The 26357-nt window shown below is 38.8% G+C and overlaps 1 protein-coding gene across 1 annotated transcript in view; it reads left to right on the plus strand.

Annotated features, from left to right (window-relative positions):
• CLEC14A (C-type lectin domain containing 14A) overlaps nucleotides 1-12142 on the plus strand; it is a 473592-nt gene extending 461450 nt beyond the window's left edge. Inside the window, exon 3 of the mRNA XM_055291484.2 lies at nucleotides 9550-12142. Within this exon, the coding sequence (XP_055147459.1) occupies nucleotides 10115-11587 (1473 nt within the window). The 5' untranslated portion in view covers nucleotides 9550-10114 and the 3' untranslated portion in view covers nucleotides 11588-12142. The remainder of the gene's footprint in view (nucleotides 1-9549) is intronic.
• The last annotated feature ends 14215 nt before the right edge of the window (nucleotides 12143-26357 follow it).

Genomic DNA, 26357 nt, shown 5'->3' on the forward strand with positions numbered 1-26357 from the left:
CTAAGATTTTTGAAACCAATGAGAACAAAGACACAACATGAAATAATCTCTGGGACACAGCTAAAGCAGTGTTTAGAGGGAAATTTATAGCACTGAAGGCCCACAGGAGAAGGTGGGAAAGGTCTAAAATCACCACACTAACATCACAATTAAAAGAACTAGAGAAGCAAGAGCAAACAAATTCAAAAGCTAGCAAAAGACAAGAAACAACTAAGATCAGAGCAAAACTGAAGGAGATAGAGACACAAAAAAAAACTTCAAAAAATCAATAAATCTGGAAGCTGGGTTTTTTTTTGAAAATATTAACAAAATAGACCACTAGCCAGACAAATAAAGAAGAAAAGAGAGAAGAATCAAATAGACACAGTAAAAAATGATAAAGGGGAGATCACCACTGCTCCCACAGAAATACAAACTACGACCAGAGAATACTATAAACACCTCTATGCAAATAAATTAAAAAATCTAGAAGAAATGGATACGTTTCTGGACACATACGTCCTCCCAAGACTAAACTAGGAAGAAGTTGAAGCCCTGAATAGACCGATAACAAATTCTGAAATTGAGGCAGTAATTAATAGCCTACAAACCAAAAAAAAAAGCCCAGGACTGGACAGATTCACAGCCAAGTTCTACCAGAGTTACAAAGAGGAGCTGGTACCATTCCTTCTGAAACTATTCCAAACAATAGAAAAAGAGGGACTCCTCACTAACTCATTTTATGAGGCCAGCATCATCCTGATACAAAAACCTGGCAGAGACATAACAAAAAAGAAAAATTCAGGCCAATATCCCTGATGATCAGTGAGAAAATCCTCAGTAAAATACTAGCAAACTGAATCCAGCAGCACATTAAAAAGCTTATCCACCATTATCAAGTCAGCTTCATCCCTGGGATGCAAGGCTGGTTCAACATATGCAAATCAATAAACGTAATCCATCACATAAACAGAAGCAATGACAAAAACCACACGATTATCTCAATAGATGCAGAAAAGGCCTTCGATAAAATTCAACACCCTTTCATGCTAAAAATACACAATAAACTAGATGTTGATGGAACATATTTCAAAATAATAAGAGCTATAAATGACAAACCCACAGCAATATCATACTGAAGGGGCAAAAGCCAGAAGCATTCCCTTTGAAAACTGGCAAAAGACAAGGATGCACTCTCTCACCACTCCTTTTCAACATGGTATTGGAAATGTTGGCCAGGGCAAAAAGGGCCAGAGAAATAAATAAAGGGTATTAAATAGTAAGAGAGGAATTCAAATTATCTGCTTGCTGGTGACATGATTGTATATTTAGAAAACCCCATCGTCTCAGCCCAAAAACTCCTTAAGCTGATAAGCAACTTCAGCATAGTCTTAGGATACAAAATCAATGTGCAAAAATTACAAGCATCCTTGTACACCAATAACAGACAGAGAGCCAAATTATGAGCAAGCTTTCATTCATAATTCATACAAAGGAATAAGATACCTAGCAAGCTCCCATTCATAATTGATACAAACAAATAAAATACGAAGGAATAAACTTACAAGGGATGTGAAGGACCTCTTCAAGGACAATTATAAACTACTGCTCAAGGAAATAAGAGAGGACACAAACAAATGGAAAAACATTCCATGCTCATGGATAGGAAGAATCAATATCACGAAAATGGCCATACTGCCCAAAGTTATTTCTAGATTCAATGCTATTCCCATCAAGCTACCACTGAATTCCTTCACAGAATTATAAAGAACTATTTTAATTTCATATGGAACCAAAAAAGAGCCCATATAGCCAAGACAGTCCTAAGCCAAAAGAACAAAGCTGGATGTGTCATGCTACCTGACTTCAAACTACACTGTAAGGCTACAGTAACCCAAGCAGCTTGATACTCATAACAAAACCAGATATATAGACCAGTGGAACAGAACAGAGGCCTCAGAAATAATGCCACACGCCTACAACCGTCTGATATTTGACAAACCTGAACAAAACAAGCAATGGGGAAAGGATTCCCTATTTAATAAATGGTGTTGGGAAAACTGGCTAGCCGTAAGCAGAAAACTGAAACTGGACCCCTTCCTTATACCTTATACAAAAATTAACTCAAGATGGATTAAAGATTTAAATGTAAGACCTAAAACCATAAAAACCCTAGAAGAAAACCTAGGCTATACCATTCAGGACATAGGCATGGGCAAAGACTTCATGACTAAAACACCAAAAGCATTTGCAACAAAAGCCAAAATTGACAAATGGGATCTAGTTAAACTAAAGAGCTTCTGCACAGCAAAAGAAACTATCATCAGAGTGAATAGGCAACCTACAGACTGGCAGAAAACTTTTGCAATCTATCCATCTAACAAAGGGATAATAGCCAGAATCTGCAAGGAGCTTAAACAAACTTATAAGAAAAAAAAAATATCAAAAAGTGGGTGAAGAATATGAACAGACACTTCCAAAAGAAGACATTTATGCAGCCAACAGACCTATGAACAAAAGCTCATCATCACTGGTCATTAGAGAAATGCAAATCAAAATCACAATGAGATACCATCTCATGCCAGTTAACATGACAATCATTAAAAAGTCAGGAAACAACAGATGCTGCAGAGGATGTGGAGAAAAAGGAATGCTTTTACACTGTTGGCGGGAGTGTAACTTAGTTCAACTATTGTGGAAGACAGTGTAGCGATTCCTAAAGATTCTAGGACTAGAAATACCATTTGATCCAGCAATCTCATTACTGGCTGTATACTCAAAGGATTATAAAACATTCTACCATAAAGGCACATGTGGGCCAGGTGCAGTGGCTTACGCCTGTAATCCGAGCACTTTGGGAGGCCAAGGCGGGCAGATCATGAGGTCGGGAGATGGAGACCATCCTGGCCAACATGGTGAAACCCTGTCTCTACTAAAAATACAAAAATTGGCCGGGCGTGGTGGCATGTAGCTGTATTCCTAGATATTTCACTTCCTTTTTGGCTATTCTACATGGGATTGTGTTCTTGATTGACTCTCAGTCTGAATGTCATTGCTGTATAGAAATGCTTTTTCTGCATTTTTTGAAAAGATCATATGGTTTTTGCTTTTAATTCTGTTCATGTGGTGGTATATTAATTTTTGATGTGCTGCTGGATTCTGTTTGCTAGTTTTTTGTTGAATATTGTTGTGTCTATGTTTATCAGATTGGTCTGAAATTTGTCTTTTACGTTGTGATTGCCGGATTTTGTTATCAGGTTGATACTGGCTTCATAGAATGTGTTAGGGAGGAGCTCCTTTGCCTCAATTTTTTAGAATAGGTTCAGTAGGATTGGCCCCAGCTCTTCTTTGTATATCTGGTAGAGTTTGGCTGTGACTCCATCTGGTCCAGGGCTTTTTTAGGTTGCTCAGTTTTTATTTCTGTTTCAATTTCAGAGCTCGGTATTGGTCTATTCAGGGTTTCAATCCTTTCTGATTCAATCTTTGGAGATTACATGTTTCCAGAAAGTTGTTCATCTTCACTAGATTTTCTAATTTATGAGCATAGAGTTGTTCATAGTAGCCTGTAAGGATCTTTTGTATTTCTGTGTGATCACTTGTAATGTCATATTTGTCATTTTTGATTGTACCTATTTGGATATTTTCTTTTATATCTTGTTAATCTAGCTAGTGGTCTGTAAATCTTGTTATTATTTTGAATGACAAACTCTTGGTTTCATTGACTTTTTATGAATTTTGTATCTCAATCTTGTTCAGTTCACTAATTTTAGTTATTTCTTTTTTCTGCTAGCTTTAGAGTTGTTTTTTTCCTTTTCCTAGGTGCAAAGTTAATTTATGGTATCTTTAACTTCTTGATGAAGGCATTTAGTGCTATAAACTTTCCTCTTAACACTGCTTTACCTGCATTCCAGAGATTTTAGTAAGTTGTGTCCCTATTTTCATTAGTTTCAAAGATTTTTTTTTATTTCTGCTTTAATTTCAGTGTTCACCCAGGAGCTATTCAGGAGCAAGTTGTTTAATTTCCACGTATTCGTATAGTTTTGAGAGATCTTCTTAGTATTGCTTTCTATTTTTATTGCACTGTGGTCTGAAAGTGTGCTTGGTAAGATTTCAATTTTTTTGAGTTTATTAAGACTTTATGAGTAAGCATGTGGTTGATCTTAGAATATATTCTGTATACGGATCAGAAGTATGTTCTCATCTTCTGATCTCATAGTCTGTGATTGTTAGGTGGGGTGTTCTCTAGATGTCTATTAGTCCAGTTGATCAAGTGTTGAGTTTAAGTCCAGAGTTTCTTTGTGAGTTTTCTGCCTCAGTAATCTGTTTAGTCCTGTCAGTGAGGTGTTACAATCTCCTACTATTATTGTGTGGCTAAGTATTTTCATATATTAAGAGGAACTTGTTTTATGAATCTGGGTGCTCTAATGTTGGATGTGTATATATTTAGTATAGTTAAGTCTTCTTGTTGGAACACAGCCTTTATCATTATGTAGTGCTCTTCTTTGTCCCTCTTGTTATTGATTTAAAGTCTGTTTTATCTGATATAAGAATAGCACTCCTGCCCTTTTTTATTTTCTGTTTGCATGGTATATCTTTCTTTACTCCTTTACTTTGAGCCTATGGGTGTCATTACATATGAGATAGGTCTTTTGAAGACAGCAGAGAGTTGGATCATGTCTTTATCCATCTTGGCATTATATATATATATCTTTTAAATGAGGCTTTTAGCCCATTTACACTCAGGATTAGATTGGTATTTGAGATTTTGATCTTGTCACCACGTTGTTACCTGGGTGTTATGTAGACTTGTGTATTTGCTTTATAGTGTCTTTGGGCTATGTGCTTAAGTGTGTTTTGTGGTAGCAGGTGTTGTTATTTCAATTCCATGTTTAGTACTCCCTTGAAGGCCTCTTTTAAGGCTGGTCAAGTTGAAATGCATTCCATCAGCCTTTGCTTGTCTGAGAACAATTTTATTTCTCCTTCACTTATGAAGCTTAGTTTAGTGGTATATGAAATTCTTTGTTGAAATTTCTTTGGGATGCTAAAAATTGGCCCCCAATCTCTTCCTGCCTATAAGGTTTCTCCTGAGAGGGTCCACTGCTAGCTTTACAAGGTTGCCCCATGTGTGACCTGACCTTCCTTTCTAGCTGCCTTTAAGATTTTTTTTTCAGTGACCATGGTGAATCTGATGATCGTGTGCCTTGGGGATGGTCATCTTGTATAGTTTCCAGATGGGGTTCTCTGTATTTCATGAGTTAGTATGTAAACCTCTCTAGTAAGATTAGGGAAATTTTCATGTAGTATATCCTCAAATATATTTTTCAAGTTGCTTATTCTCTCTCCTTCTCTTTCAGAGATGCCAATGTGTCATAGATTTTGTCTCTTTACATAATCCCATATTTCTCAGAGGTTTCCTTAACTTTTTCAATTTTTTCTTTATTTTTGTCTGATTCAAAAAATCCGATCTTCAAACTCTGAGATTCTTTCCTCAGCTTGTTCTATTCTGGTAATAATTCCAATTGTATTATGAAATCCTTATAGTGAATTTTTCAGCTATAAAAGTTCAGTTTGTTTCTTTCCTAAAATGGCTATTTTGTCTTTCCACTCTTGAATTATTTTAGTGGATTGCTTGGATTTCTTGGATTGGGTTTCAACTTTTTTCTGAATCCCAGTGAGCTTTTTGCCCTCCAGATTCTGAATTCTATGTCTGTCATTTCAGTCATTTCGGACTGGTTAAAAACCATTGCTAGATAGCTATGCAGAGGTAAGGGGACACTCTGGCTTTTTGAATTGCTGAAGTTTGTGTGCTGATTTTTTCTTGTCTGGGAAGGTTGGATGTTACTTTAGCTATGATGTGAGTTGAGTATCGTCATTTCTGTATGTTTTCAGAGGGCTAAGGCTCTGTACAGGGTCTTTATTTGTGGCTGAATTCTTGCTCTTGGTTTCAGCGGGTGGTATATTAGTAAAATATTTTTGGAATTGTAGTTTGGGCTGTGATTCAGGAGATAGTGCTTAAGAGTAATGACTGGTAGATAGGCACTTAGGTGTGCAGCTTTTTTATATTTCCTCACATGTGCAGCAGTGCTCTACAGTGCAGGGTGTGCTGGGAGAGAGGTGACTCCACTACCAGGACTTTTCCTGGGCCTTAGGGGAGCACCCTCTGATCACTGACGCCATGCGCACATTTCTTTTGCTAGGTGTTCTGAGCCACAGGGATTCATCTAGCAGAGGCCATGGCAGAGAGATGGACCATGTCTTTTTCAGACTGTCCTTGCAAAGGGAGGTATGTCCTGCTCCTTTGCCAGCCCAAGAAATCACACATCTTACCCTTCTTAGTGCTCTGAGAATGTGGGCTTCTCCCCTACTTGAGCGCTGACCAGTGATCTTGGTTCAGCACTGCAGAACTATGTGCTGTAGTCCTGGGGAGCCAGGACTGGCTCATGGCTCCATCCTCTGGACCCTTGGGCTTGGGTTCTAGGTGGACTAGGGTATCTGAAATGCTCCCAGGCCACGAGGAATGCACTCAGGTGAAGCAAAATGCCCAGGCTGGGTAAAGAAAATGTGGCACATATATAGCATGGAATACTTGCAGTCATAAAAAAGGATGAGTTCATGTCCTTTGCAGGGACATGGATGAAGTTGGAAACCATCATTCTCAGCAAACTAACACAAGAACAGAAAACCAAACACCGCATGTTCTCACTCATAAGTGGGAGTTGAACAATGAGAACACATGGACACAGGGAGGGGAACATCACATACTAGGGCCTGTCAGGGGGTGGGGGGCTAGGGGAGGGATATAGCATTAGGAGAAATACCTAATGTAGATGACAGGTTGATGGGTGCAGCAAACCACTCTGGCACGTGTATACCTATGTAACAAACCTGTATGTTCTGCACATGTACTCCAGAACTTGAAGTATAATAATAAAATAAATATATTGAAGATATATTTTAAAGGTAGTTAACATTTTGATTTTATTTTTACTTTTCATTTTGAAACTCAGCCACTCAGAATTAAATTAATTTTAATTCCTGCTTCATGTCCATTCACTTATTATTTATCCAGATATAGCCATTTTGATTTATTTGTTCATTACTAATTATTTATTTTAAATAATGGAATAAAGATTCCATTATTTGGGTAGTGACACAAAGCCACTGCACAAAAACAAAAGCTAGGACTCTGTCAACAGCCCATATCAAGCCTGCTAGTTCCCCTAACATTCCATCCTTCTCTTCCTCTCACCCAAAAGGCGCATCACTAAGAATCTTATGTTTATTGTTTCTTTTATCTCATTTTATTGTAACTATTTTTCTAAAGAATACACAAACATATATCTAGTACTGTTCTTTTAATTGTATAAAAATGTCAGACTCTATAATTTTTGGAACTTCTGTCCATTAACATTGTATTGCTAAAATAAATACATATTGTTACTTGCCACTATATTGTACTGATTTTGACTCCTATATAATATTAAATTAGTGAATATACTACAGTTTATTTTTATACTGTTTTTGGATATTTTGATTGATTCAAGGTTTTGTTAATACGAATAGTGTCACTATAAACATTTTTTACATATCTTCTGTTGTACATGTGCAAAAATTTCTTAGTTTTATAACTTACCATGGAAGTGCTAGAGTTTGCAAATATTCAATTTCAGTGAAAAAAAGTGTCAAATTTTTCCAGAGTGGTTGCTCTAATCTGTAACATGTAAAAGAGCCAATAGATTCACATTTGGTATTATAAGATTTTTAGGCATTTGGAATCCACTGGGGGTAAAATGGTTCTATATTATTATCTTAATAAATATTACTAAAAAATAGAAACTGTCCTCCATTTCTAATTTGGTCAGATCAACTGTCTATTTCAAACTAATTACAAAACTATTTACATCCTACTTTGAGCTAATTGTTTCTAACTCTTGTGTCATTCCATGATATGGTCATGGTCAGTACTTTCATATAGTCATTATGGCCAATATGTTCTCTGCTATAATCCCACTCCCCTAGACAGAATGGCAGGGAGTGAGATCATGTATTTACTGTAAGCTTTCCAGCTATTCATTCTTTCTTACTGTAGACACCTCATCTCATCCCAAACAATTTTTAAAGCTATCTAAGGAATTTCCATTGACTACTTAAGTTTGAAAAATATTTTATTAAAAATACTGCACTACATGGCCACGTTTACAAACACAGTCATAAGATTGCAATGGTCTGTAGAGAGCTGGCCCAAGTGACTAAGTATTTTTTAAAATCCATTCAATTCGATTTCTGGATCTTCATGTTTCTTTCTTATAAGACACTAAGTTACCTAATTTAAACGCAAAGCCACGTTTAAGGTGATTCTCAGACATCTGAAGAGAAGGACTAAGGAATGTTCTTTAAATTGGGAAATAGAAAGGGCAGGAGAGAAATCCTAGTGCAAAGCTCCATACTCAGCAAAAGCAAGGTAAGTATGATGATGACTCATGGGCTTACTGTTGTTTGTTAAGATACATGGAATTTCCAGGACGAAAGAAGAATGAGAGTTATGGTAAAATTAAGATGGTACCATACAGATGTGATCCTGAAACCTTCCCTCCCACCCCTCATCAACCTGAATGCAGTACAATGAAGTGAGTTTATATGCATTATCCATGGAATGACAACTTTCATTCTGATTCAAGATATTTAAAAGCATCAGACATCTCTCAGAGGGCTTAGCTGAAACTCTTTATGTATTTCTGATGGCAACATATTTGGCCGTTATGAACCAAGATAGAATGTATGTTTTCTAAACTGATACTGAATTGTCTAAGTTGCTAACAAGAAATCCTTTCATAACAGTACAGTTTTTAACCTTTACTTTCTTTATTCATCATTAATTCCTTGCCACTTCCCATTGAGTTGAAATGTTTATATTAAAACAAAACACCCATTGGAATTCTGAAGAAATTGGCTCACCCATCTTTCAAATTACAAGATATTTTTTTGACAGTATACAATATTCATTATAATGGAATAAACATTTTAATTTCTTAAGGAACTCTAATTTTCCTTAAAGGAGATGTTTACAACTTACTATTATAAATGCTGCCACTCAATCATAGGAGAAAATGATACTAAAATAGTTCAAGGCTAAAATCACACATAGGGCAGTTGTTCTCAAATATTTATAAGGCCACGAACTCATTTATGTATAACCTATAAACTTGAAGAATTTTTGAACCAATACAGTGGCAAGGAAAGCTAACAACCTAACTGTTAAGATCTATGGCCATTATTTTTCATTTAGTCCTAGAAATACATTTCCTTTCTTTAATGAATCAATATGGTCCATCTCAAAGAGAAACAAGTGGAAGTGAAAAATAAATTTCTAAAGCAAGTGCTGATGGAAGAAGCAGAATTTCCCATTTAAAATACCCAAACAACTCCAAATTCTTTAGCAGTTAGCACGCCTGAAATCTCTTGACATAATAGAGAAGCAAAGACCCATAGAGAGATATGCGGTTAAATGGTGCTGCCTCTGGTGGCGAAAGGAGATGCTAAGTTGTTTCACAACATATTTTTCCCCCACAGGCACAGGCCCCCCAAACACTGGAGCCGTCTACGAATTATTCTGACGCTAACTCCACAGCTCCGGACAGAAACACAATAGACGGGCGTGGTCTTATAATCATAAGCCAGTTCCTTTCTCGAGTCCTTCCTGCCTATGTTCGCCTACATGTTATGGGTTCTGCGGCCCTGATGAAACTCCCCGAACGGAGAAAAACCACACACTTCATCCCAGTGGCGAGTTTCTCCTCTTGCTCTAACGGGGTGTTTGACCTTCTAGTCGACTGCGTCCCCTGTACCAGGCGCCAGCTGTGTTCCTGACCCCAGAATAAATCAGGGCTGCACGGGGCCTGGCAGCGCTCCGCACACATTTCCTGTCGCGGCCTAAGGGAAACTGTTGGCCGCTGGGCCCGCGGGGGGATTTTTGGCAGTTGGGGGGTCAGTCGGGAGCGAGGGCGGACGGAAGGGAGGGGGAATCGGGTTGGGGAAGCCAGCTGTAGAGGGCGGTGACCGCGCCCCAGAGACAGCTCCGCGTCCTCGAGCGGGACAGATCCAAGTTGGTAGCAGCTCTCCGTGGGGGCCTCAGAGGATGAGGCCGGCGTTCGCCCTGTGCCTCCTCTGGCAGGCGCTCTGGCCTGGGCCGGGCGGCGGCGAACACCCCACTGCCGACCGTGCTGGCTGCTCGGCCTCGGGGGCCTGCTACAGCCTGCACCACGCCACCATGAAGCGGCAGGCGGCCGAGGAGGCCTGCATCCTGCGAGGTGGGGCGCTTAGCACCGTGCGTGTGGGCGCCGAGCTGCGCGCTGTGCTCGCGCTCCTGCGGGCCGGCTCAGGGCCCGGAGGGGGCTCCAGAGACCTGCTGTTCTGGGTCGCACTGGAGCGCGGGCGTTCCCACTGCACCCTGGAGAAGGAGCCTTTGCGGGGTTTCTCCTGGCTGTCCTCCGACGCCGGCGGGCTCGAAAGCGACACGCTGCAGTGGGTCGAGGAGCCCCAACGCTCCTGCACCGCGCGCAGATGCGCGGTACTCCAGGCCACCGGTGGAGTCGAGCCCGCAGGCTGGAAGGAGATGCGATGCCACCTGCGCGCCAACGGCTACCTGTGCAAGTACCAGTTTGAGGTCTTGTGTCCTGCGCCGCGCCCCGGGGCCGCCTCTAACTTGAGCTATCGCGCGCCCTTCCAGCTGCACAGCGCCGCTCTGGACTTCAGTCCACCTGGGACCAAGGTGAGTGCGTTCTGCCGGGGACAGGTCCCGATCTCAATTACTTGCATCGTGGACGAAACCGGCGCTCGCTGGGACAAACTCTCGGGCGACGTGTTGTGTCCCTGCCCCGGGAGGTACCTCCGTGCTGGCAAATGCACAGAGCTCCCTAACTGCCTAGACGACTTGGGAGGCTTTGCCTGCGAATGTGCTACGGGCTTCGAGCTGGGGAAGGACGGCCGCTCTTGTGTGACCAGTGGGGAAGGACAGCCGACGCTTGGGGGGACCCGGGTGCCCACCAGGCGCCCGCCGGCCACTGCAACCAGCCCCGTGCCGCAGAGAACATGGTCAATCAGGGTCGACGAGAAGCTGGGAGAGATACCACTTGTCCCTGAACAAGACAATTCAGTAACATCTATTCCTGAGATTCCTGGGTGGGGATCACAGAGCACGATGTCTACCCTTCAAATGTCCCTTCAAGCCGAGTCAAAGGCCACCATCACCCCATCAGGGAGCGTGATTTCCAAGTTTAATTCTACGACTTCCTCTGCCACTCCTCCGGCTTTCGACTCCTCCTCTGCCGTGGTCTTCATATTTGTAAGCACGGCAGTAGTAGTGTTGGTGATCTTGACCATGACAGTACTGGGGCTTGTCAAGCTCTGCTGTCACGAGAGCCCCTCTTCCCAGCCAAGGAAGGAGTCTGTGGGCCCGCCGGGCCTGGAGAGTGATCCTGAGCCCACTGCTTTGGGCTCCAGTTCTGCACATTGCACAAACAGTGGGGTGAAAGTCGGGGACTGTGATCTGCGGGACAGAGCAGAGGGTGCCTTGCTGGCGGAGTCCTCCCTTCGCTCTGATGATGCATAGGGAAACAGGGGACATGGGCACTCCTGTGAACAGTTTTTCACTTTTGATGAAACAGGGAACCAAGAGGAACTACTTGTGTAACTGACAATTTCTGCAGAAATCCCCCTTCCTCTAAATTCCCTCTACTCCACTGAGGAGCTAAATCAGAACTGCACACTCCTTCCCTGAAGATAGAGGAAGTGGACGTGCCTTTAGGATGGTGATATTGGCGGACCGGGTAGTGCTGGGGAGAGATATTTTCTTACGTTAATTCTGGAGAATTTGGAGAAGTGATTGAAGTTTTCAAGACATTGGAAACAAATAGAACACAATATAATTTACATTAAAAAATAATTTCTAACAAAATGGAAAGGAAATCTTCTATGTTGTTCAGGCTAGGAGTATATTGGTTCGAAATCCCAGGCAAAAAAATAAAACCAAAAATAAAAAATTAAAGGATTGTTGATAACCCAGACTCAAATATCATTGGCTTCCTCCAGGAGTAATTAGGAACAGCTGAGGGCATGCTGGGAGTAAGCAGCAAGAGTGCATTCTGCTTGTAGATTGAGGGAGAGGGCCTTAAGTTACTCGAATGAGACACAGATCTTTAAAAACTAGTAACTTTTCCATTGGTTCTTTTATCCTTTCTTTTCAAAGTCACTGCTACTTGTGTGCTTTGCTATAAATCCGAAGTGTAATGTTGCCAGAATTGCTGGCTCTGGAAGCAAATTATAGTTGACCACCAATTCAAGTGTTTACTTTATGTCCTTGCCCAAGGAAACACATAATTTGTGTTTTCCCCTTCCAGTGTTTGTGCTTTCCAGTGTAATGACCTCCCCAAGCAAATAGCCCTCTCCTAAACATCAAGATGCTCATCCTCATCTTCAATTATGGTGATGTTAATTCTCAATTAAAACGTTAATGCTAAGTATTGATTTGCAATCTTCTGGTTGCATCAAAGAAAAAGTAAGCTGATTTTCCTCCAAAGTTACTAAGTTCTTGTGCATTTTTAAACCCATGGAAAAATTTGAACACCAAGCCATTTTCTTTTTCTCTCGATAAGAATGTGTGCAATAACAATACTTGCTCATTTGGGAGTGATTATAATCATACAAGTGTTTACATGGGCAAAGGCATGGTAAACAGTTCACCATAAGAAATAATAGTGTAAGAAATAAGTGACAAATTTTAAAAAATCTATCATCTTGTTATAACTGGGGGGTATTAGAAAGTAATCTACATGAAGCACTCCTATGAAAAATAATTAATACATAATAAAAATCACTGTCTCATGGAATCAAAGTCCCTGGAAGATATCCCACTTTTATTAGTATGCTGAGACTTTAAAACTAAGAGTGTGGGGATTGGTGCATGCAGAGAGGCAAAGAAACAAGCTTAGTAACAGGGAGGAATAAAAACAAAAGCTTACACTTTATTTTCACAGAATTATTTTAATGTTTTTGAGTGTACAAGGTATACAATGGAAAATAGGCTTACAATTAGTAAGTGACCAATTATAAAATATTACTAAAAAAATTCAAAGAGCTCAATCCATAAATTCATTTCCTAAATATAAATATATATATTTAGTATTATAACATTAAAAGAATAAAACAATAGGTAACTTGCCTCATATACTAAATATGTTTCTAAATAGTTACACTTAAATAAAATTACAGAAAAATTAGAATTAACAACATTCAAGGGAATTTTAAATATTATTTTGCAAGTGAAATTAAAAATCAGGTAAGTAGAGGAAATGGCTTGGCCATGTTCCCCAGCCTGACTTGTCAGAGTATATCTCAGTTCATCTCAGTCTTGGTGTATCTTTCCTCTTCACATGATCTCTCAGTAGAGAAGGTAAAAATTTGAGTAGAATATATGGTGCTTTCTTTTGTAATTTGAAAAATAGCTTTATCTATAAGTGAGCTGAACTGTTGTGTGTGTGTGTATGTGTGTGTGTGTATATACATAGTCATGCATTGCTTTACAATAGGGATACACTCTGCAAAATGTGTTTTTAGGCAATTTTGTCATTGTGTCAACACCATAGCACGTAGTTACAAAAACCTAGATGGTATAACCCATTACGCCCCAATAGCACGTACTTACAAAAACCTAGATGGTATAACCAATTACACCCCTAGGCTACAAACCTGTATAGCATGTTACAGCACTGAATACTGTAGGCAATTTTAACACAGTGGTAACTATCTGTGTATCTAAACAGATCTAAACATAGAAAGGGTACAATTAAATTACAGGATAAAAGATAAAACATGATACACTTTATTGTATAGGGTACTTACCATGAATGGAGCTTTTTAAAGGACTGGAAGTTGCTCTGGGTGATTCAGTGAGGAAGCGGCAAGTGAATGTGAATGTGAAGGCCTGGGACGCTTTATAAACGCTATACACTTAGGCTACACTAAAATTATTTTAAAAATTTTACCTTCAGTAATAAACTAACCTTAGCTTACTGTAACTTTTTTTACTTTAAAAACTTTTTAATTTTTAAACTTTTTGACTCTTATGTAATAACACTTAGCTTGAAACACAAACACATTCTACAGCTGTACAAAAATATTTTCTATTCTTATTCTATAAACTTTTTTGAAATATATTTGTTTATTTAGTTTTTTACTTTTTAAACTTCATTATTTAAGTGGCCTATTGAAGTCTCTGTTATTATTAGGTTGTCTATTTCTCCTGTCAATTCTGCCAGGTTTTGTTTCATGTATTTTTGGGGCTCTGTTGTCATGTGCTTGTACGTTTATTATATTTCCAGACAGATGAGCCCTTTTATCATTATAAAATGTCCGTCTTTATCTTTAGTGAGAGATCTTGTTTAAAGTCTATTTTGTGTGGTATTAGTTGTCTTATGGCTGTCTTTATGCTTGGTATGGGCTTTTTACATCTTTTAGCTTTCAACCACTTAAGCTTTTGAATCTGAATTGTGTCTCTCTTAGGCAGCTCATATTTTGACCACTTTTTAGTAGTCCATTGTTCAATCTCTGCCTTCTGATTGAAGTGTTTCATACATGTGTGTTTAATGTAATTACCGCTAAGAGGATTTACACCTACTGTTTCCTATTTGTGTTCCACGTCTTATGTCTTTTTTGTTCTTTTATTTCTTTATTATTGTTTTATTTTGTATCAAGTAAATATTTTTAAAATTACCATTTTAATTCTCACATTGTCTCTTTTCCTTTTGTAAAGTTCTTTTCCAAGTAATTATCCTGAGGATTACAATTAATATCTTAACTTAAAAACTGTATCATTAGGATGAAGAGCAACTTAATTTTAATAGTTTACAAAATTTTGCTCCAATGTGGCTATATTCTTTTCCTCCTCCTTTGTGCTATTCCTGTTAATCAGATTATATCTTTACACCATAACAATTTTATAATTATTGCTTCGTGCAGTTTTTTTAAGAGACAAGGTCTCATTCTGTCGCCCAGGCTGGAGTGAAATGTCACAATGATAGCTAATTGTAATCTCAAACTTCTGAGCTCAAGTGATCCTCTCAGCCTTCCACGTAGCTGAGATTCTAGGTGCATGCCACCACACCCAGATAATATTTTTGTATTTTTGTAGAGCTGGAGTCTTACTTTATTGCCCAGGCTAGTCTCAAACTCCTGGCCTCAGGCGATCCTCCCACCTTGGGTTCCCAAAGTGTTGGGATTACAGGCACGAGCCGCTTTGCCTGGCCTGCAGTTACCTTTTAAATTAGGTAAGAGAAGAAAAGAGTTACGAGCAACAACTAAACTTATACTGTATTTTGTAGTTACCTTTGCCAGTGTGGATTTCTTTGTGTGGATTCCTTATTGGCTAGTGTCCTTTCATATTATCATGAAGGACTCCCTTTAATGTTTTCTTTTGTAGGGTATACCTGCTAGTCACAAATTATCTGATTTTGTTTAACTGAGAATGCCCTAACTTCTTTTTCTATTTTTTAAAGAATAATTTGGCTAGCTGTAGAATTTTTGGCTGAGAATCTTTTCCTTTTAACATTTTGCTTATGTCATTTTACTGCCTCCTGAACTTCATAGTTTCTGATAGAAGTCAGCTGTTCATTTTATTAAGGATCCCTTTTACATCTTGAATTGTTTTTCCGCTTGCTGTTTAAGCTTCTTTTCTGTGACTGCTTTTCTCTTTCTTTGTGTGACTCATAACTTTCATTGAAAACTAGATGTTTTAAATAATATAATGTGGCGGCTCTCTCAATCTATTTTCTGACAGCCACACCACAGTTTGTTGTGGTTGCTGCTGTTCATTCAGTTATTTTCCTTGATTGGTTCTAAAAAGTCTATATTCTCTGGCATTTGTGGCCACTGAGCTAACTTCTAACCCTGTTCAGTTAGCTTAGTGTTCAGCCAACGAAATAGACTTTTTTTTTTCTTTTGAGCCAGAGTGTCGCTTTGTCACCCAGGCTGGAGTGCAGTGGCGCGATCTCGGCTCACTGCAACCTCCACCTCCTGGGTTCAAGCAGTTCCCCTGCCTCAGCCTCCCAAGTAGCTAGGACTACAGGCTGCATGCTAATTTTTTTGTATTTTAGTAGAGACGGGGTTTCACCATGTTGGTGAGAATGGTCTTGATCTCCTGATCTCGTGATCTGCCCGCCTCGGCCTCCCAAAGTGCTGGGATTACAGATGTGAGTCACCGCACCCGGCCGAAATAGATCTTTTTAACGATTAGGCCAATAAATTTTCATTCCTTTGTGGAAGGGCACTGCTTGGTGTCAGAGCAGGCCTTCAGTTCTCAGTTTACAGTTCTGCCTTGGACTTCACTTCGTGCTTTTGCAGGGCCTCAGTGTCACACAGAGGGAAGAAATTAAGAACCTTCTCAGATCTTTCCTGGGTAGTACACAGCCTTACAGAATCATATACTTTCCTAGATTCCCAGGAATATGATGGAGCTTTATAAAGGCCCTTATAGACAACTCTTTCTCCATATCTTCCTTTTCAGTTTTTGTCCAGCTCCTTTGCCGTAATTGGCATCACCACTTCTATTAGTTTCCTATGGCTGCTCTAACAAATTGCCACATACTGTTTCTTTAATTCTGCTTAAAATAATAGAAATTTATTCTTTCACAGCTCTGGAGACTAGCAATTTGAACTCAAGGTGTTGACAAGACCACGTTTCCTGTCATGTCTCTGAAAAAGAATCATTGCTTCTTCCTCGCATCTCGTGATTGACAGCAGTCCTCGGTGTTCCCCAGCTTGCAGCTGCATCACTCCAATCTCTACCTCTGTTGTCACATAGCCTTCTTACTTCCCTGTGTGTGTCTCTTCTGTGTGTCTGTGTCCAAATTTCGCTTTCCTTATAAGGACACCAGTAACTGGATTTAAGGCCTACTTTCAGCCAGTAATCCTATTATAATTTGATTACATCTGCAAAGACCTTATTTTCAAATAAGGTCACATTCACAGGTACCGGGGCTAATTTAAACATGTTTCTGGAGGACACAGTGCAATCCATAACAAGCATTCCGTAGTATTTTTATTTTTATATTGTGCTTCTCAAATCCGTATCTTCTATCTCAAGCTATAGTCCTATGTTTTTCCTCCTTTGAGAAGCTGCTATGTTAATTAATTGCCACTTAATGTTTTGAACAAATACTCTAGAAATAGGACTTTTCCCACTGAGTGAACTCTGAATCATGTCAAATAATAATTCCTGTGAATGGGGCTTTTCCATGAAGCTCACTGACAGGTCAAATAGTGATAATTCTGTGTGGATGGGGCTCTATTAAAGCTCCAAACCTGTTCTGCCCCTCCTAGTGGCTGCTAGGATGATGGTCTTCACAGCTACTATGTTTACAATGCTGCTGCTGCTTTTTAAGGCTTCTGCAGAGCTGGGCAATGGAAGATGAGACTAGGCCAAGTTACAATGCTATAAATCTCACTATTCTTACCGAGATTTAGCTATTTTTCTTGAATAAACACTTTTTGGGCTATTGCAGATCTTTGGTTAATTTTAAGAGTACCAAAGGATATGATTTTGACAATTTTTTCCACGTTCCTTGCTGCTTTTAAGAAGGAGCAGATTTTTCAGAGAAACTCACTTTGCCATCTGGAAGTACCACCCATGTGTTGCATTTAGATGTCTTTGTAGTCTTCTTCCGTCAAGAAGAATTCCCCAGTCATTCCTTGACTTCAATGACATCAGCAGTTTTTAAGATTATTGGACAGATTTACTTTGTAGCATGTTCTTAATTAGGGTTTATTTTTCATCCAGGTTGTGCATCTTTGGATGGAATATTATAGAAGTGATCCTTTGTTTCCCTTGCTTTTGATTCTTAGCAGTTGGTATATGATTTCAAATTGTCACATTATTTGTGATGTCAACTTTGATCATTCAATTAAGGTGGTGTTTGCCAGACTTCTTAACTATAAATTCTTCCTTCATAATTAATAAGTGTTTTGTGGGGAGGTAATTTGAGACTGTGTAAATATACGGTTCCTCATGAAACTTTCAGTGTCTTATTTATATCGGTATATATTTATGAACTTCTATTTTATTCAAAAAGTTACTATCGTCATTGACTTTGATATTTAAATTATCTCAGATTTAGGCAGTGTGATCTGATCCCCTTCAGGTTGTCTCCTATGTCCTTCTGACAGGCTCCCAACCTTCTTGGATAGTTCTTTGCTTTCTGGCACAAGAAAATAGCCAAGACTCATTTTGTACTTCCTCTGCTCAAGTCCAAGAAGCTTCAGTTAATTTTAGGGAAAAATGGCCACCAGAAAACATGATCTATGTACTAGATATACTCATTGCTTTTAAGTTATTGTTGTTACTAGGTGTCTTCTCAAAAAAGAGCGTTAGGAAATGTATGTTTGTGTTTATGTGTGTATGTGTATGCATAAATATACATAAACCTACGATATACACACACATATACACGTGTTTATACCTACATTTTTCCTAAATCTATCTTATCTATTTATACTTCCATTTGTATTGAAAACCATAACTCACACCAATATCTCTAATTCCAGTCCCACACCACAGGGTTCAGTCTTCTCATCCCACTTGGTCTCTGTTACTCTCCTCTTGGCTGCCATCCCTTGAAGATGTCCTCTTCAAGCCACTTGGGTTCTGATCCCAAACAGCCGCCTGTTACTAGCAGCGTGCCTTTGTGAAAGTTCTCTTCTTCCTGCTTGGGCTCAGACACTAAGCTGGGCCACCATCTGGGCCATTCTCTTTACACCACTCAGACTCTAACATTTTGCTCTTGAGCACGATGCCTCCGTATTCTACTGGCTTGGACACTGACCCTGCTTAGCCCCACTTAATGACGTTTTGGCTAAATTGTTTCAAAAGGGAAAGGAAGGGAAGATGAAGAGATATTGAATTCTTATCACAATTTATGCTTACCCATCTACACATATCCATGTACGTTTTAAAAACTGTCTTTAAAAAAACAACTATCTAAAGCAACCTGTTCCCTTCACTTCATCTGGAAAACCCCCATTATTTTTCAGGTATAAGACTGAATATCATTTTACCCGAAAGGCGTTTCCAAAGTCCTAACTCTAGGATAAGATCTAATGGTGACACATCCTATCACCTCAGCGTCTGGCATGTAGGAGGTTTTGTGTATGTGTGTGTATGTTTTAATCACCCTGCTTCTTAACCTGTATCTCACATTTCTAATGATTATTTAGAAGGATTGAATACAGGTTCTTATGCCACCTTAAATGCAATAGAAAGAATGTGTCTTACTATAGGTTAACTATTTAGAGATTTCTAAAAATTAATTGATTCCAATACCTATTTATTGCCAAAAAGGAAAAAATCATCAATATTAAGTTAAAAATAAAATCTTGTTTTGGCAGGTATTTGCAAAATATAACTGATCTGATGAAATATCTTCACTTATAGGTCAAGTTCTTTTAGTTACCTAGAGATATATTTAGCAGTTCATTTACATTGGAGAATACCTTGTAAGGTTATGCTGCTTAGTGTTAAATATTTTATAGGAAATTACTAGCATGTCTCCTCAGCCAAACTGAGTGATTATTAATGCACGAGTAGAAAATTATCAGAGTTGTACATGCTTTAAGGGTATATGTAATATTTTGATACATGTATGCTATGTGTAGTTATTAAATCGGGGTAACTGGGATATTCATCACCTCAAACATTTATCTTTTATTTGTGTTGGGAGCATTACAGTTCTTCTCTTCTAGCAATTTTGAAATATATGATAAATTATTATTATTAACTATAATTTCCCTACTATAATATCAAATACTAGAACTCATTCCTTCTATCTACATTTTGGTACCCATTAATCAACTTCTCTTCATCCCACTCTTCTCCTTTCCTTTCTTAGCCTCTGGTAACCGCCATTCTACTCTCTGCCTTCACGAGATACACTTTTTTTTAGCTCTCACATATGAGTGAGAACATGTGATATTTGTGTTTCTGCGCCTAGCTGACTTCACTTAACATAATGACTTCCAGTCTCATCCATGTTGCTGCAGATGACAGCACTGCATTCTTTCTATGCCTGAGTTCTATTCCATTGTGAATTTGTACCACATTTTCTTTATCCATTCATCCATTGATAGACACCTATCATCATTTTAAGATTATGCTAAGTGAAATAAGCCAGTAACAAAAGAACAAATGCTGTATAATTCCACTTATATCAAGTATAAGTGATTTCATATCTAGGCTGTTATGAATAGTGCTGCAATAAACATGAAAATGCAGATATCTCTTCAATGTATTAATTTTCTTTCTTTTGGATGCATACCGAGCATTGGGATTGCTGGATTACATGGTAATTCTATTTTTGGTGTTTAAAAGAACCTCTGTACTGTTTTCCATAGTGGCTGTAGCAATTTCCATTCCTACCAACAATGTACAAATGTTCCCTTTTCTCCACACCTTTACCAGCATTTGTTATTTTTTGTCATTTTGATAACAGCTATTCTAACTAGGGTGGTAGGATACCTCACTGTGGTTTTAAATTATCTTTCACTGATTATTAGTGATGTTGAACATTTTCTTATATACCTGTTAGTCATTTGTATGCCTTCTTTTGAGAAATGTCTGTTCAGGTGTTTTGCCCATTTTTCAATTAGATTATTTGTTGTTTTTTGCTGTGGAGCTGTTTGGGTTTCTTATACATTCTGGAACAATATTTAACATATTAATCTCCTGTCAGATTGAAAGTTTGCAGATATTTTCTCCCACTCTGCAGGTTGTCTCTTCACTATATTAATTGTTGCCTTTGCTGTGCAGAAGCTTTTTAGCTTGATATAATCCCATTTGTCAATTTTTGCTTTCGTTGCCTGTGCTTTTGAGGACTTACCCCAAAAATCTTTGCCCAAACTCATGTCCTATGGCATTTTACCAGTGTTTTCTTCTAGTAGTTCATCTATCCCCCAATGCCAGGGCAAGATGGAAACTTCCTGGAACATGCGTCATTCCTATGGGTAAGAGAAAAACTAAGAGGGAGAGAATTTTACCGGTGCATGGTCAACCAGGCAGCACTAAGAAAAATAAGAAGGAGCTGAGTTTACCTTGTGGCAAGATTAGCTTTCTGTCATCAGAAATAGAACTCAAAAACTGAGTTCTCTTACTGAAGAATAAAGACATTTCTATTTGTATATATTTAGGTATTATTAGTGGTTTGTTTAGAAAATATCACATATATTTTGTCTGTACGATAGAGGTAATGTTAACTGCCTCATAAGAATATTATGAAAAAGTGAATATAGAGACTTATTACAGTATCCTGGAGTAGTGTAAGCACTTATCAACAATCTCAGTAGCAGATTGAAGATAAAAACTATGAAATGCCCATATCATGATATTTACAAATCACTCAGACCACACCCACTCGAGGTTTTAGGAAATCTTATTAATGTCATTATAAACCAGTGAACACAATTTAAGAGTCCTGAGAATGAGAAAATAAGTCTACTGGTCCGCAACTCCGAAAAAGTGAAAAGCCTTTAAATGTATCCAGGGATGGCAGGCAATGTTCCTAACCAACACATACTTTTGGTTAATTAGTTACTAACTAACCAGTTATGTGATATGAGATGTGATGGGAGCTGGCAGTGATTCTCATTATTATTTGGAAAAGAGATCTCTACTCAATTCCCACATTTCCCCTTCTTTCCAATGACAGAACTGGGTCCATATAGTATTGAACTAAAGGGTACTAAATGGATATTTACATGTGGCCAGGAAGCTTCCTTCTTAAAGCCCAATATGAGTATGTCCTCTGAATGATCCAGCTCAATAGGTAAGTTCTCCTGGAATTACTGTGCCATAGAAGGCAGTAACTATAGTTTATTCCCTGGACAAGCCCCAGATGGTCTACTCTCCAGTGCTGTAATTGTTTATATATCAACAATGTTAAGGGTGTCATTTTGGCAGATACCATTATTACCCATACACCCTGCTTGGCTTAAAGTATTTTTTTCCCCACTACTCTCCTCATCAAGATATATAGGATGCTCCAAAAAAATGATAAGCCAAATAAAACTGCTTTAAATTCTTTTTCTAAGATGGTTGAATATAAATAATAAAGAACAGAAAACAATCACAGATTATTCTGATATGTTGCAATAACCACATTGCACTTTTTTATAGGCCTGTAATATCTGCGTAACAACTTTTACAGAGAAAATATTTTACATTTGCTATCTTGCTTTATTTAGCCTCACAAAATCCCTGTGAAACTGGGGGAGGAATAGCTGCAGTATCTACAACAGTTCTCAAGATGGGTCCTATAGAATTATTGAGATTGTTATCATAGGCAGATCAGTAAGGTTCCTCATTTTAACAAGAAGTCCTCCTCCTTGAAAAGGTAGGAAATCAAAGAGTTTTATAGGGAGTAAAATTTCTACGTTCTTGAAGCTGAGTCACCTTTGACTGAACTTTTCAGGTTTCTGTGAAAGCCAAGTCAGAATTAAAACTTTTTATTTATGCTTCGGTTATATTTGGCAGGTGAATAAGGAGATATGGGCCAGTGCTAGGAAATTCTCTATCTCAGACCTTAGCACCTTCATTAGAACGTCCCATGCCACCTTTTAAAAAATTAATTGGTTAACTAATTTTATTTTTAATTGACCACAAATAATTGTATATATTATTTGTATATATATATATATATATATATATATATATATATACACACAAATAATTGTATATATATATATTATGGGGTACAATGTGATATTTTGATATATGTAAGTTGCAGAAAGATTAAATCAAGCCAATTAACATACCCATCACCTCACCTACTTATTTTTTTGTGATGAGAATGTTGGGAATGTTTAAATGTACTCTTTGAGTAATTTTGAAGTATACTTTAATTTTTTTCTTTTTCTTCTTTTTCAGATCTTAGAGTAGCTGTGGGAGGGTTGACTAACACTTCCATTTATGGTCTTGACACTTCCCTCCATTGTTTGAGACTAAAGTTTCAACGGTTTTAATTCCTTAAAAATAATTGAGTCTCATTTTTACCTTCAGTTTTTCTCTTTGCACTGATCTTTCTTTTGAGTTATGCCAAAACACCAGCACAAAGAGAAATCTCATTCCCTTGCTTTTTCCATTTGCACTTCATCTCTTCTGGTGATCCACCCCAGCCTGCTATCAGATTTAGCTTCCTAATATACCACTCTACCATTCAGCTCTGCTGCTCAAATGGTTCCCAGGCCTCCTCATTACATGAAGTTCATGCTCTTTAGGCTGGCGCAAGGCCCTTCAAGACCTTATCAGCTTAGTCCACACTTCTCTCCTATTACACGCTGTGCTTTTGCCAGACTAAATTCCCCACTCCTTTGCTTTATTGTAGCTTCATGATTTTAATCCACATTCTTTCTACCTGGGATGCCAGTCATTACCAGCTGGAATGCTAAAATGTGTCCATGCTGCGTATCCCAGTTTAAATGCTACCTCTTCCAAGGTATCTTCCCCAGTTACCGTAAACCCAAACCAATCCTCGGAAATCCCTTATCACTTTATTTGAATCTCTCTACCACATGCCATGTTGTTTAAGTCAAGGGCAATGCCTTACGCATTTTGTGGAAAACAAATTACTTTCATATTGCAAGCTATCAACAGATGTTTCCTAAATACGTTATATAGACAACAAATAGTTTAAATGGCTGTTAATTTTTTACTGAAAATCCAAGTTTCAACAATTTCAAATCCATAAACATAATTCAGTGACCGTATTATGCATTATTACTAAAAGGCATCATAGCCACATTATCTAGTTTTTCACTTTATGGTATATACATATTAACTCAGAAAATTATGAAACAAAGTTTTCTGATCTGTATTCCTGAAAGTCTAACTTTCCGCTCACCCACATCTACCCTCCCACATGGTTAAGAACTGAGACACTTTCTCCCCAGACCATCTCTTTTCTTACAAAGACATCTATAAATAAGACATGCAGATGGAATCTGTTTCTCCCAATATCTTCTAACACCACCTCTTCCACCCACGCTGCTAAATGTCCTCCCCTCTGAAGACCAGTGTCAGATGTCCTGATGGCTTAAAGCCGCAGGAATTCTGGAACGAAAATTTGAGTTAGCTGAGGTGCCATTGTTTGGGGGAGTACTCGTGGGGGGCAAATCTAAGTCTAGCAGGGAGCTGAAGGACACTTGGCAGTGGTCTGTGTCCTCATGGACAAAACTGTATTCTAGTAGAACCTATCCGACAGCTCTACAGCTGTAACCTGAGGAGGACAGAGGTTCCCTGGAACACTGGCTTCTCTACTCAAGGTCTGTGGAACTAGAATTCTAGTGGTTCCAGCCAATGACAAAAATCCTGACTCAATGAATCTGTGACCCAATGGGTTAAAAAAAAAAAAAGAAATACAAATTAAATTTAAAATAATTTACACATCTATCATCGTTTAACCTCACCCCAAACCTCCACTATTACCATTATCTTCTTGACATCCCATTTGTATTATTTTTCCACCAGCCTTACTTCCCTTATTTCTTGAACACAGAGACAGACTAATCCATTACAATTGGAAGTAACTGAGAAGAAGTCTGTACAGATATTTCTAGGCCTCTGAAGCTGCAGGTAAGCCTCTACTCTCATTGAGATTGCCTTTTGAATGAGGTGCCAGGATTGTGGATGGTGGATGGAGTGGGAATAGCTTTAAGCACCCAAGGTCAGGCCCTCCTCTCCAAGCCGTTAGTTTAGTATTTTCTTAAATGACCTGTTTTCAAAGTATCAGCTGACCCAAAATACATGTTGCTTCCACAAAACTCTATTTAAACTCTTAGCTTGAGGAGGCAAGATTGATAAAACCAAGAGCACATAGTTCTCTCCTTCACACTTACCGCAGTTTTAGCAAATTAGTTTGTATGTATTCATCACCTACATATGGGTTCTTTAGTATATAGGTATTGTGAAGGCAGAGACTATGTCTGCATGAGGCTTTTCCACATTCCCAGTGTCTGGCACATAAATGGAACTCAGTAAGTCCTTATTGAATGAATGAAGGAATAGGTAGGTGGTTTGACACATAGCTGAGGGGCAGGGTTGGTGAGGGAGATGCATTTGCTGCCCTTTTATAAATGCATATGCATTTGACTGTGCCTACACACATGTACACACATATATGTACGTGTTTCACCTCTGCAGCTCCACATAAGTTGCCTGTGTGCTTCTGCTCTAGGGCTCTGTGCTTCCTAGGCATGATATGTTTTTCTGGGATGCATTCCTTCTACCATTCTCCCCCTCTCCAGCCACCATCCACTCTACTCTTCCTCCAGATGATCTGGCATCTTCCTCTTCCCTGGCATGTACATATGGGCCAGGAACTCCACCAATAAAGGGAGAGTCCATGAGAGGGCAAGGCAATTGACAGTTGTACTGAGGACTGGTCATGTTTACCTTCACATGTGCTGGAAAACATTAAAGCCAAGCCAAGGTCTGTTTAGGTCTTCATGCCCACGGAATGTGACTTCCAAGACATCCTCATTACTGACACCTGCTCTCCAGACCGCGGCTGCCTGCTCAAAATCCCCACAAAGATATCCCCCTGCCACAGCAAATACATGTTTCAGATTAAACTCATTGCATGTTCCTTCTGTAAAATACATTTATCTCCTTATTGGTGTAACTCTCATTCCAGAATTCCAGGCTGAAATCCACAATTGCTCTTTTCAACCCATCTTTTCTCCTTAATCCTTATATTCTGTGTAGCCAATTCCTATCTATCTTCCCTTTGAAATGTCCATGAGATTTGCCCTTTTCCAGCCAGGTGCTCTATCACCATCGCAGTCTAAGCTTTCATTGTTAATAGTGTTCCCTTAGTCCTCTTTTGACTCTAATATTAATACTTATATTCAAATCCATTTAACAAAACAGTTTAGTCTTTCTAGAGCTCATTAAAAAATTTTTAAAGCTTATGCTTCCATTTTGTAGCACATGAAGATGCAAAAATCCATGAGTGTCTTCCTGATATCTGGTCCCACCCTATGTGCTTGTCAAACCTTATGTCCTAAGATTCTTCAATACCCACCATCACCCATCAGGCCCCCTGCCTCACAGTTCTCCATGCTGGAAAGTCCTCCTTCCTGTCCTGCCCATTCAAATCCTTCATGAGGCCTTTCTCAGCTAATCTGACATTCCTCAGCCAAAAAAAAGATGTATTAAAGCTCCCACTTTGTGCCAGATCCAATGATCAGCACTGGACTTAAGACAGGATCTGAGACAGACATGATCACTGCCCTCGTGCCTCCTATCATCTACTACAGGATTTTCTCCCTTCTCTTATCTGCCCTTA

Source organism: Symphalangus syndactylus, chromosome 9 (genome assembly GCF_028878055.3).
Source record: "Symphalangus syndactylus isolate Jambi chromosome 9, NHGRI_mSymSyn1-v2.1_pri, whole genome shotgun sequence".
NCBI classification, from domain to species: Eukaryota; Metazoa; Chordata; class Mammalia; order Primates; family Hylobatidae; genus Symphalangus; species Symphalangus syndactylus.